Raw genomic sequence first — 12,430 nt, 5'->3', positions numbered from 1 at the left:
TCTGATTGGGTAATGATCCTTTCAGCCTCAAGAGGACGCTAGCGAGTCTTTAAACATATCGAGCCTGAGCTACTAAAGGTTTGCGGGTGTAAAAACCTGTGCAAGCTTGATTTCACCCGCAAAAAAACATGCAAGCTGATCTACTAGCGGTGCGCACTGAGGATTGCGTGCAGAATAACACGGGCTGTCCATTTAGTACGTGTGGAGAAGATGCAAATACTTTAATTTAGCACACGCACTGTGATTTACAAAGCCTGGAAAAAAGAAGACGCGTGGAAGAAGACGGAGAGAACGGGTTTTTTCTGCTCGTGTTAGCATGTTTGGATTGACAGAAGCAAAAAGAATCCCCCTCTTGCCAGGGCACTGACGGCGGAAACCAGCCACGCACCGTAAACACTCATTTAAATACTCCTGCCTTTGGTAGATCACCCGCAAAACGCACACCAACCAAACGTGCAACCTGTTATAATGCACACGCAATTTATCACTCTTTATTTGGGATCTCAGTAGATCAGGCGTCATGGTGACGTCATGTGTTGCAGAACTGCATTGTGGTAAACGAGTGGCAACGGAGGCAACAGCCAATCAAATCACTTCATATGAATACGATCCAGAATGTCATAATGATCTTTGTGGAATTTACGTCCCCGGTGCTTCCCTTTAGCATCGACAGTTAGCACGGCACATTAGCATGTTGTGTATACAGAGCAGGGAACTGTGATTGGCTGTTACGACGAACCGTTAAAACACAAGCACGAGGGAATTCTGCATTTTAGACGTTTGACCTGGTTTCCGACCAAATCTGTCCGACAGAAAATGAGAAATAAAATGCAACTTATATTGACATTTTCTGACTTTTCAGTTCTGTGGTGGAAGAAGTTTTTAGATCATTTACAACAAAACGTGAAGTAGCTCGACAGTCGAAACCCGTATCAGTACGAATCCTGAATTCAAAAACTGACTAAAGTATCAGCACCGAACGTTGAGCTGCAGCGATTCCGATGTTTCAAGTGGAAACAGAGCAGGTGAGTTCAGAGCTGAAGAGGCGGTGATTTGACGTCACATGGAAAAAAGGAGAATAACAACCACTAGTTTTCATTTGAGAGTCTGAACAAATTTATATATATAATTTATATATATAAAAACATGTAAATTCAAACCCTGTTTACTTCTAAAGTATTTTTACATAGTTGGTGTCAATCAAGCAAATGATTAGTGAGAAACAATTCAAACAAAGCCACAAAAACAAAGGAATGTAATTAAAGATGAATGAACATAAACATTTATAAATATAAAGATGAATAAATATAAAGATGAATAAATATTCAGATGAATAAGTATAATGATGTATAAATAAATAGATCAATAATCATACAAATGTATAAATATGAACAAATATAAAGATGAATAAATATAAAAATGTATAAATATAAAGATAAATAAATATAAAAATGTATAAATATAAAGATGAATGAATTAAAGTCTGAATGAATAACTCCCCCCCCCCCTCCCTCTCTCTCTGCAGTGCACAGTCATGGGTCCTCTGTGCGCACGCGCACCATCACATCCTGCTGATCAATAAATCCGGACTAACCCGGGTCAACAATCACGGATCATTTACATTGTGACACATTCCGGGTCTGACCCGGGTTACAGGTTTCTGATCAACCGTCTGTGATCCGGATCAACACACGCACACACACAGACAGACAGACAGACAGACACACACACACAGACACACACACACACACACACACACACACACACACACACACCCACACACACTGTCTGATATGTGTATCTGGCCCGCTCTGGCCCGGCCTGGTCGGGTCTGGCCCGGGTCTGGCCTACCTGGCGCACCGTCCGCTCCTTTTCCGCCTTTTGGGAATCTTCATCTGGGATTTGATTCTGCCACAAAACGTCCTGGTCCAGAAAACCCACTGTTCCTCAGGAGGGGTCCGGGGTCCGGGCCTCAGTCTCCCGCAGGTTCAACCATCGATGTCTCCCAAGAATCAACCAGACCCGGGTCCGGCCTCAGACCAGACCCGCTGCAGGACCACCGAGTCCAGAGTGAGGCAGAAGCCCGGGTTTCATGTCCGGCTCCACGGGTCCAGGAGCTGGGTCCAGGTCCGGGTCCTCCTCGGGTCCTCCTCCGGTCCTCCGGCTGCTCTGGAGGAGGATGATGCGGACGATGATGCGGAGGATGATGATGATGATGATGATGCGGACTCACGGTCCGTCCTGCTCCGGGACCGGGTCCAGGGCTCAGAGCCGGGGCAGATTCAGATCCAGGGCCCGGCTGAGGCTGCGGAGAGGCGGTGTGACGGGTCCGGTTCTCCGGCTCCGGTTTGTCCGCACTGCAGCTCTGACTCCAGCTGAGTCAACACCCCGACACACCGACACTACATCCGGGGCCTCACTTCAAAATAAAAGTCCTCTGACAGTCCCCTTTATAGTGTTATATTATTTATATTAATATCATTGATATGATCTCTGGCTTTATTCTGACTTTATCTGTAATATTGTATATTTGATTATCTGTATGTAAAAGTTATATAAAGGTATTTAACATTGTGTCTGACTTGGACTAATGTTAATTGTACTAGTTAATTATCGTCCTCACAGATATTCAGTACTTTAATAATCTGTAAAGTTTATTTATTAGGTCACATGTCACCCGTCACTTAATGATAAGAAGTCCTTCGTCCTCATGTGTCCACACTGTCGAGGTGAAGAGGACACGAGGAAACACGGAGGCTCGTTTCATTTCAGAAATCAGAGACGTTATCAATCTGCTGCAGTTACAAGTCGTCGGGTCAACGTCAAAAATTACTCATTTTGAATTCCAATCTTAAATTTGATGTTTTTTTGTGTTAACTTGTGAAACGCTTTGATTTTCTGGTGACTTATAAAAAAAAGATGAACTTTCTCACTACATCAAACTCACATAATCTACTTCATTTTATATATTTATGTCTAAACACAGCGCTGGTGTCAGACTGCAGCGATGATGTCATCATCGCCACATTTAATAATTATAGAAATGTCAGTTTATGTAAATTTTGGTCTAAAGATGTTGAGAAATTCAGCCACAAGCAGCAGAACTTTAAAATGTTTTTACTGGCTTGTAAATCTTTGGATTGTTTACTCTTCATTGGAATAATGTGATGATGATAAATCGTCAAACAATTGTCAGATTAATTAATAATGAAAACTATTGCAGGAAGTGCAGAAATAAAGTGTTTCTGTTTTTCAAATGAAAACCTGCAGACAAAACTCAGGTCGGTTTATCTACATCCAATGTTTTTCTAAAAGAAATTTGCAAATACATAAAAGGTGCAAATAAATATATATTTTTCTTTTTTAATTTTATGTGACTTCTGTGTGTAGGCAGCGAGTGCCCAGTGTTTTTATGAACACATACACTTTTGTGTATTTAGCTATTAACTATAATGTATTTTACTGTATAAAGAAATGTACGGTGGCCGAGAGAGCTCAACACGTGCAAATAGAATAAACAACTTGACAAACACGAGCAAATGCAGAAATACAGAAACATGAAGTTATTGAAGTCTGCTCCTCGTCAGTGGTGATGCAACGTCCCAACGCTCTGGACTACAGCAGGTCCATCACTTCTTTGGTCCATGGGAACATTTCCATCGCTGCTTTTCTATTTGCAACGTGTTTCTGTATTTGCACGAGTTGCAGCTCATGTGTCGTCAAACTGATGATGTGTCTTCATTTGTGTGTTTTCTATTTGCATGTGGGGCTTTTTAAATGTGAATAAACTGCAAGCCTGTTTCTATACCTGCTTGATTTTTTTAATGAATGTGATTTTACGTGTAAGTGTATTGTCTCTTTATTCTGAAAGTACTGACTGTAGGTTGTGTGTTATCTCTACCTTGACAGTGACTCCATCATTTCTAGTGTTCAGTGTCAGGTCCCACCCACAGAGCTGCACCTGAACGTCTCATCCTGCTCCTCTGTTCTCCTCTGTTCTCCTCATGTTCTCCTCATGTTCTCCTCCTTCTCCTTCTGTTGATGTTCTATTGTTGTCACTAACAGCTGCAGCCGCTGGAGCTTTTATTTTCTTAACACAAGAAATCCGCTGGATTGTGTTTTTCTGACCAGATACACACACACAGACACACACAGACACACACACGGACACACACACACACCGACACACAGCTCGTCGATCAGCTGATTCTCTTTGTCTCTTTGTTTGTGAAGCAGCTCTTGTTTGTTAGTTTGTTTTTTACCTGAATGTTGTTTCCGTCCGAGCGACAGAGAAGGTTCCTCCCTGTTCTCCATCTTTACAGCATCAGCACCACACGCACGCGCACACACGCACACACTTGGTGTCTCCATGTTACAGCTGCAGCTCCACACCGCCCCCTGCTGACACGGAGGTTGTTTTGCTCATATATACTCACATTAACCCCAAAGTTCTGACTTCTTGCTTTTTTTATTTGTTCATGAATGAAAATTAATATAATTTGAAATGAACATGATTGTTTTATTATTTTACAGATGGAACCAGGATGTGTTTTATCTTCCTCACGCTCATTAAGGTTGTTTCTATGATGGTTATCTGCAGTAAGTAATTTAACATTGAAACGGAAACATCTGACTTTAAAGTGTGAATCTTTTAAAAAAATATATCTTTAAAACATGTTTTAATTACAGTTTACTCTGAAGCTACTGTTTTATGAAAACATGAATTTTTAAAGTTTTTGAATTTAGTGAACAGGGACACGAACATAGAACAATGAAATAAACTTTAAGTGTAAATAGTCTTTATGTGAAAAATACAGATTTCATTTGTGTCCCTACAGAGAGCGACAGGACAGAAATATAAAAATATACAGATCCCTTCATGTTTACATGTTTACATGTTTACATGTTTACACGGAGCTGAACGACGGGTTCGCAAAGTTCCCGTCGCCCTGAGCGTCATCGTTCTCAGCAAAGTCCTCTGGGTCGAGGTCGGCCTCAAACATCCGCTGCAACAAGGCGTCCACCGTCCGATATCCTGACACACGGACAAAAATAAATCCAATGAGATACAGAGCCCTGAGATCACTTATGTTGGAACTAATACATGAAAGTGAATTGAATGGATGAGCAGTAGGTGGCGCTAATTCTCCACGAAGGTGTCATTATACCGAAGAAGACGAGCAGCGTGACAACATATTGAGACGAGCGTCAATCAAAGGATCACAGGAAGGAAAACCATGAATGCTTCAGCGTGATGGTAACTCGTAAACGAATCGTACACTGGTTTCTTTTTCTTAACACTTTTCAAAACAAAAGCCTCTATTGGTTACAAACATTCTCTTATTGTCTAAATCGATGTTTCTCCACGGTTTCTTACTTTTTGAAGCGATTTTAAACATCAGGGTCGGTTTGTTGGATGCCGCTGATTGGCCGGTACCCAGGTCGTTGTCAATGGTTTCCATGGCGTTCACCAGGTTTTCCTGCAGCTTCTCCCTGAGCAACAAAACATCACGGACACGCACAACAACACGGTTCATCATCTGACTGTAGAAAACATCATGTTCCAATAAGCTAAGCCCTCAAAGCTTTTACCTTCCAGACGACACGCACGGCACAAAACACGTAAATCTTACTTGAACTGAACTGATTTTAAATATTGAGTTCAATTTTTCAATTATTAATAATTCCACATTTCTAACTGTCGTCCCGACAACACAAACCTGAGTCACAAGATAATAAACGTTCTTCTAACCTTCTTCGGAATTATTAGATCATTTTACTTAAAACAATGATTGCAGTAAAATAAGGTTAAAAAGACACTAAGGACTAAATCAGGGTTGTTGCTTCGTTTTGTTTTAGTGAAAACATCTTGTTCTCATCAGTCGCTGTGTTTCAGTAAACGTCTAAAACGTGTGAACAGTGGAACGCTCCTTTAGATCCAGCAGTGTTTATAGTGATGTGCCCGTGGTTGTCATGGTGACGTACTGCTCCACAGCCAGCTCCAGTTCCGCGATCTTCTTCTCCAGAGACGTCTGCAGGTCGCTTTTCTCCAACGAGTATTCCACGAAGAACGCCTCGAGGACAAACGCCACAAAGATGCTGAAAGAAGAAACAGCTTGTGACCTTATTGACATCAGGTCACATGCTCCTCTGGTCTTCACTGCAACAACAAAGGCAGAAGCAGCAGCGCCCTCTGTAGGTGGTTTAATCACGGATCTATTACGTTCAAATTAAAAAATACATTTGCTTTGAGTCCATATTAGTGTTTAGTTTTTAAATTGTTTGAATTATCTAGTAGCTCCTGTTTGCTGAGTGTCTGATGAGAACGAGGGGATCATGACCACACTCCTCTTACTTGATGATGACGATGACGACCAAGATGTGGAAGAGGACGAAGAAGATCCTGGCCGACATGTGGGTGACGATGGCGAAGCCGCTGCTGAGCAGTGGAGTCACGTTAAGGAATCACACAGTTCGAGAATCAGCAAAGAAACGAAACAGAGAAACAACGACAACAACAGAGATGTTCATTGTGTTTGTGCGTGTGTGTGTGTGTGTGTGTGTGTGTGTGTGTGTGTGTGTGTGTGTGTGTGTGTGTGCGTGTGTGCGTGTGCGTGTGTGTGTGTGTGTGTGTGTTGTGTGTGTGCGTGTGCGTTAGGATATCGTGCCACTGGTTGACCACAGTCAGCTCCACCAGCAGGATGAAGGACGACACCACGTTGTTGAAGTTGTTTTTGCAGTAGTTGAGGTGAGCGAAGGCCGTTCCTCTCAGTCGAGCGTTTCCACAGTAGAACTTCTCCGGGTCGTTGGGGTCCTCGTAAAACTTCACCTTGTCTTTAAACAGCTCCATCCCCACCATGGCAAAGACGTAGTACACCACCTGTGGACCAGGACCAGCACTCACTGATCCGTTCAGCGCCATCATCAGGTCACAATGAGTTTGATTTTGCTGCTGTTGACTTACGAGGATGAGTTGTCCGAACGTGAGGATCGCTGGTCCGATCCTGATCAGGGTGTTGATGATCGTACGAAACCTGCGACAGAGACGGCGGTTCTCATCGTGAGCGAAGCAACAAATTCAGCCGTGATCAAACAACCACAGTTTGTGGAACTTCGTACAGAACATGTGTTTGATTCCTTCATCTGCTGACGTCGCTTCTGGTTTCAAACTGTGAGGAAACCTTTCAGATGCAAAGGGGCGTGGCCTAAATCAAACACCTCATCATCCACTGAATCTTTCTTCTACACCTGATTCGCTGAAATAGATTTTAGACATTTTAGTTGTGTAATATTGTCATTAGCAGCAATTACACAAATATGGAGAAATCAAGCCAGATGAATAAAAGATGTTTTATGTTGTTAGAAGTTAGAAAATGTTTTTCCTCCATCTCATCTGATTCTTTTTACATCTCTACACGGAGGAGTTCCACCCATCACCATGGTTACCTGCACCTCACCAGTTCTATTTCTTAATGGTGTAAGTGACTGAATCTGTCAGAGATCAAACCTTTGGATGCTGTCCACCACCCGGATCAGCCTGAGGACCCGCAGGATGAAGACGATGTCCAGGATCTGACGGCTGGTGTAACCTCCAGCTACAACAGGACGGGAAGGAAGACGTCAGTAGAGAGGAAACACGCGTCTCTGTTCAGTTTACAAACAGCACTCACATGACTTCATGGCCGAGTTGACGATCGTCGCGATGAGAGCAGACACGACGATGATGGTGTCGAACCTGGAGATGGAAAAAAACTAATTTAGAAAAAGAAAAGTTGAAATGGACTTTGTGAAGTACATGTGATGTTTGAGCTGCTGCACTGGACAGAACTGTGAGTGGTTAGTGTATAACCAGGAGCCTACCAGTACACACCCTGGTTTCACACTGGAACCTGATTGGACAATGACTATCCAGACTCAGAGCAGACTCCAATCAGAGTGCGTCTCCCAAAACTCAGGTCATCCTGAATAAATCAGTGGGATGAACTAGATGACCCGGCACGTTTGTCCATCTAGACCATCGACTCCACTGTTCAGGGCCCGGGGCAGAGATGAAGGCAACAGAACCACCTGCCCTCTGACTGGCTTTGTGATTGGACTGTCATTGTCCAATCACGTGACATGAGGTTAAGAACATCGGGTCCTCACCAGTTCCAGAAGTTGTGTCTGGAGAAGAACGCTCTGGGCTCGAACACGTAGAGCTTCAGGAGGATCTCCAGCAGGTAGAGAGCCAGAAAAACCCACTCTGAGTTGGCGATCAGCGGATTCTCCTCGTCCAGCCCGATGAAGACGGCGTTCACCAGGATGATGAGGTCGTACATGATCACAAAGGCCCTGCGAGCAGGAACACACACAGTCGGGATCTTCCTCCATGTTGTTTCTGAGGTCACGTCTGGTCAACATGTAACTGTTAAACCCCCCCCCCTCACCTGTGTTGGACCAATCGGCAGAGTAGACGGCTGGGCCCCGATAGGTAGAGGGTGGGGCACAAACGGTGAAGTGGGTGCGGTCTCGACTTGAGTGTGATAACCTCGATGTTCAGGAGGTCGGCCAGCTGGACGAACGCCACTTTACCTGTCAATCAAGCACAGAGTGAGTAGGAGTGTTGAAGGAGGACTCGGACTGTTGGTTTGTGTGACCCACCGATGAACCCCTGGTTCTTGTTGTCGGAGACGCTCCACAGCAGCTCTCTGTGGGCGTTGCTAATATCGGGCCGGACCAGTCGTACCACTTGGTTCCAGTTGGCCTGGGTCACCACGGGTTCAACCCCCTCCCCGCTTGGCTCCTGCAGGACGGCAAACGCTCGCACCATCTTGTGCCTTTTGGCCCTGACCAGCTGCCGCATCTCCTCCTATTGGACAAGGACATGTTAGAGTCCTGGAGTCCTCTCAGTTCTTTTGATCGATTTCTAATAGTAGACCTTATCTCATGTGTTTCGTGTCTTTGAGTGGGAATGAAACCATGTTAGCACCTTCAGGTATTTTTTGTAGTTGTTGTAGACGACGGCCAAGAAGACGGACATGAAGATGTAGGTGTTGATGAGGATGTACACGATGAAGAAGATGGCGAAGATGAAGCTGGAGTTGTACGCCGGCATCCTGCCAACGAGAAGCAGAGAATAGAATGAGCAGGTAGAATCAGAAAACGTGGCTACATGCCGCGGCGTTTGGCTTTGAGCTCACGCAGGACGAAATATGTTAATAAATACAAAGCTCATATTCTGGAATTCTGCGTTAGACGTTCATTTCCCGTTTAAATTGGGGGGAATTGAAGCTGCCTGCAACTGAGAAGAAACAGGGTTTAGAGTTCTTTGGGTTTGGTTCTCGTCCCATCTGCTAACATGGAGGAGGCGGGGATTATGACCTATACTGCACCAGCCACCAGGGGGCAAACACAATGTTTTGGCTTCACTTTTGGGAGCTGTCATGTCGTTCATCCTTATTTACAGTAATTGGAGGTGAAGGAAACGTACGATGATGGTGAGAAACACTGAGCGTAAACTGAACTTTAGTTTATTTATGAGGAAACAGAATCTTTAACCAGGTCTGACCTCAGATCAGCTCAGTGACACAGCGTCAGATCTGCGGTTTCAGAAGCGTCTTACATGATGTCGGGGCTGTTGGCCGTGGTGACGAGGACGTACAGGTCAAAGACGATCTCCAGGTAGTTGGTGAAGTACGGAGATCCGTCAATGGTCTTCAGACCTCTGGAGGGAAAACACACGGGGAAACAATTCACGAGACTCAAACACAGGTTCATCATTTTGTATCTGTTTTTATCACAATAACAATGTTCACCATGTTTTAATGAATAAAATGTTTTATATTCAGAACTTTCAGAATATAAACAGTTTTTTCCATCAGCTCAAAATCTCAGTGCATAAAAAACCGATGTTTTTGTGTCTGATGTATCTTGATCAGTTTGATTCCAACGATCCAGAAAAGTTTTCTGATGTTTAATCTGATGAGTTGGCAGATGTTTTCTGTTCAGTCCATATGAAACTAAGACACATATCATATCTGTGTCTTTCAATAAGGTGAAGAAACCTTCTCACGTACACGACAGATTAAAGTTTGATGGTTTAATAATGAAACAGTGAAATGTGGATGACTCACCGTTTACCCAGAAGCTTCAGAGCCATGAGGGAGAAGATGAGGACGCTGAACATGAAGAGCAGGAAGACGTAGAAAATCTGAGGCAGAGCGTTCCGGATGCTTCTGAACGCCCTGCGGAGCTGACACATGAACAAACACACAACAACACACACAAACACACACACCAACTGAGCTTATGAGTCGTCTGAGGGACGTTCAGTTTCTGAAGGTGCACGACTCTGACAGAAACGAGATCTGTGTGTAAATGTATGACAGGATGCATCGTGTGATATATACAAAATAAATCTCTTAAATGAACGTCCTGCACCTCAGAACATGAACATCGTAAAACTTCATTCCTGTGACAACATTAATTATTATCGTCCGTATTATCCGAGGAGAAGTGAGACAGACACGACTGCAGGTTCGAACAGGTGAGGCTGTTACCTGCCGTCCCTCTGTGACGTTGACCAATAGGAGCGGGCGCAGGACTCTGGACCAGCGGAGGGCGTAACAGTCGGCAGCTCTCAGCGCTCCGTAGATGATCATATCGACGAGAGTCAGCTGGAGTCAAAACAAAAAACAAAATAGAATCAATTTAGTTAATCTTCTGTGTAGTGTCCAGCAGGGGGCGACTCCTCTGGTGGTTTCTATAGAAGTCTATAGAAAGTGACTTCTCACTTTATAACGTCAGGAAACATTCAGGAGTTTCTGTCTCAGTCTCTAGTTTCACGTCTTCTTCAAACAGCTGATGTTCATTTAGTGAATTATGATCATTTAGAGTCAAACAGACCATAAAGCACCGGGTGTGTTGGGGGGGGGGGCACATTTGAAGAACAGCGCCCTCTACTCTCAGCCTTTGAAATGTTTATGTGTAGGCAGATAAAACGAGTTATCCCCAAAAAACATCAACACTGACATGATGACTGAAATGTTCCTGCTGCCAGCGGATGAGATGCAGTGAAAGAAACACGTTCACAGGCGGCAGGAAACTAAAGCGCTCTTGTCATGAATAGAGTCAGAGTTTGTAGAAACAGGAATTTCAAATGATTCCATGAACCCTGAAGTGATCGGAAGCCTCGGAGTCACTGAGGCACCAGGAAAAGACTTTCTGCCTGAAGAGTCGCTGACGAGGCAACATCACGGCTAAAGGTTGTTTCACAACAACAGTGTTCTCAGCACATCCTGACTCTGCAGATCAGCGACAGGAACTCTGCTCAGCACAGCAACTTCAGCTTTCACTCAAAACAAACCAGGAAATAGCCTCGTCCCTGAGTCCAAACATGTGAAGGCAAACACCCAGTGACCTGTCCTCTGTCTCCATGGGACGGGTCTATCCAGAACAATCCACCCACAGCTCAGCAGGAGGCTCTGGACCGTGTGTGGCACCGTGAGAAGAGAACACGGATCCTCACGGCTCCGGCACATTTCCTGCAGTTTGTAATTTTACCAATTAATGGTAAATTCTTTATGCAACAAGTCACAGGATAATCGAGTCATAGCCATCGTCTGCTTTAAAGACTTCGTTACAGGCTAAGAGGGCGAACAGATGAACTACATTTCCCATAATTCACCTTTCCCGCAGTCACATGTCTTAAAAACGATGACATCATGGATGAAACGCCTCACCCGCTCTTAAAGGTACATACACACATGTTACATCCGGTCAAAAACGTAACTCGACTTTAAAAAGGATCCGTGAACCTTCTCACAGGTCCTGGTTCTGGTTCGGGGTTTTTTGAGCAAATGTGTTTTTATCAAATCCGTGCCTGACGATGCAGATGTTTCCTGTTACCATGAGGACGACAATGATGCAGATGTTTTTGGCGTCTTTCCAGAACTTGTCCCGGGGGATGACCTTGGCGTAGTGAACCAGTCGAACGGTGAAGACCAGCAAACAGAGCAGCTCCACCAACATGGTGGCCTGAAAATAAGAAACACATCTGGTTTGATGAAAGGACACGTGCGATGTTTCTTTCCTCTGAAGCTTTTGGTTTTATTGGCCTGTTAGCAGCAACTAGCATGTGGAAGCAGAACCAGCTCCAGTAAACGTCATGATTTTTGAAGAGATGACTTCTGAGCAGTTAGCTAAACATCGTCACATCACCATCATGAAACCAGGCGGCCATCTTACCCACGAAGGCAGAGGGAGGACGGCCGGCTCCTCGAAGACGGCCAGAGACAGATCGACCAGGATGAAGAAGTAGAGCAGAACCTTCAGAAACCAGTGGTTATAGAGAAGATAGAGTCTGAAGACACACACACACACAAAGGATTACAACACTATTAGCAAAAAACCCATACACACGCTCCACCAATCAGGAGTCAGTGTCAGCTGT

General features: G+C 44.3%; 2 protein-coding genes across 6 annotated transcripts in view; both read right to left on the bottom strand.

Moving 5' to 3' along the window:
• ttbk1a (tau tubulin kinase 1a) overlaps nt 1-4,356 on the bottom strand; it is a 35,278-nt gene extending 30,922 nt beyond the window's left edge. For 2 of the 4 annotated variants that reach the window (XM_035141956.2, XM_035141985.2), the window contains exon 1: nt 1,852-1,982. The gene's annotated coding sequence lies outside the window, so the exon portion shown is untranslated. Of the gene's footprint in view, nt 1-1,851; nt 1,985-4,262 lie in introns of those variants that run through there. The other 2 variants (XM_035141965.2, XM_035141976.2) reach the window with 2 other exon arrangements.
• Nucleotides 4,357-4,449: 93 nt separating this feature from the next.
• tpcn3 (two pore segment channel 3) overlaps nt 4,450-12,430 on the bottom strand; it is a 10,055-nt gene continuing 2,074 nt past the window's right edge. The window contains exons 3-19 of one of the 2 annotated variants that reach the window (XM_035142202.2): nt 12,226-12,340; nt 11,887-12,015; nt 10,539-10,655; nt 10,113-10,231; nt 9,602-9,703; nt 8,969-9,095; nt 8,641-8,848; nt 8,427-8,571; nt 8,146-8,331; nt 7,671-7,735; nt 7,508-7,595; nt 6,965-7,034; nt 6,664-6,880; nt 6,356-6,446; nt 5,986-6,099; nt 5,378-5,493; nt 4,450-5,035 (exon numbers count right to left, since the gene is read on the bottom strand). In XM_035142202.2, coding sequence (XP_034998093.2) covers nt 4,908-5,035; nt 5,378-5,493; nt 5,986-6,099; nt 6,356-6,446; nt 6,664-6,880; nt 6,965-7,034; nt 7,508-7,595; nt 7,671-7,735; nt 8,146-8,331; nt 8,427-8,571; nt 8,641-8,848; nt 8,969-9,095; nt 9,602-9,703; nt 10,113-10,231; nt 10,539-10,655; nt 11,887-12,015; nt 12,226-12,340 — 2,137 coding nt within the window. In that variant the 3' untranslated portion in view covers nt 4,450-4,907. Of the gene's footprint in view, nt 5,036-5,377; nt 5,494-5,985; nt 6,100-6,355; nt 6,447-6,663; nt 6,881-6,964; nt 7,035-7,507; nt 7,596-7,670; nt 7,736-8,145; nt 8,332-8,426; nt 8,572-8,640; nt 8,849-8,968; nt 9,096-9,601; nt 9,704-10,112; nt 10,232-10,538; nt 10,656-11,151; nt 11,838-11,886; nt 12,016-12,225; nt 12,341-12,430 lie in introns of those variants that run through there. The other variant, XM_035142211.2, reaches the window with a different exon arrangement.

This window comes from Hippoglossus stenolepis, chromosome 2 (genome assembly GCF_022539355.2).
Source record: "Hippoglossus stenolepis isolate QCI-W04-F060 chromosome 2, HSTE1.2, whole genome shotgun sequence".
In the NCBI taxonomy this organism is placed as follows: domain Eukaryota; kingdom Metazoa; phylum Chordata; class Actinopteri; order Pleuronectiformes; family Pleuronectidae; genus Hippoglossus; species Hippoglossus stenolepis.
Note: the sequence above shows the minus strand (reverse complement) of the source record. Positions and strands in the feature narration are given on the sequence as shown.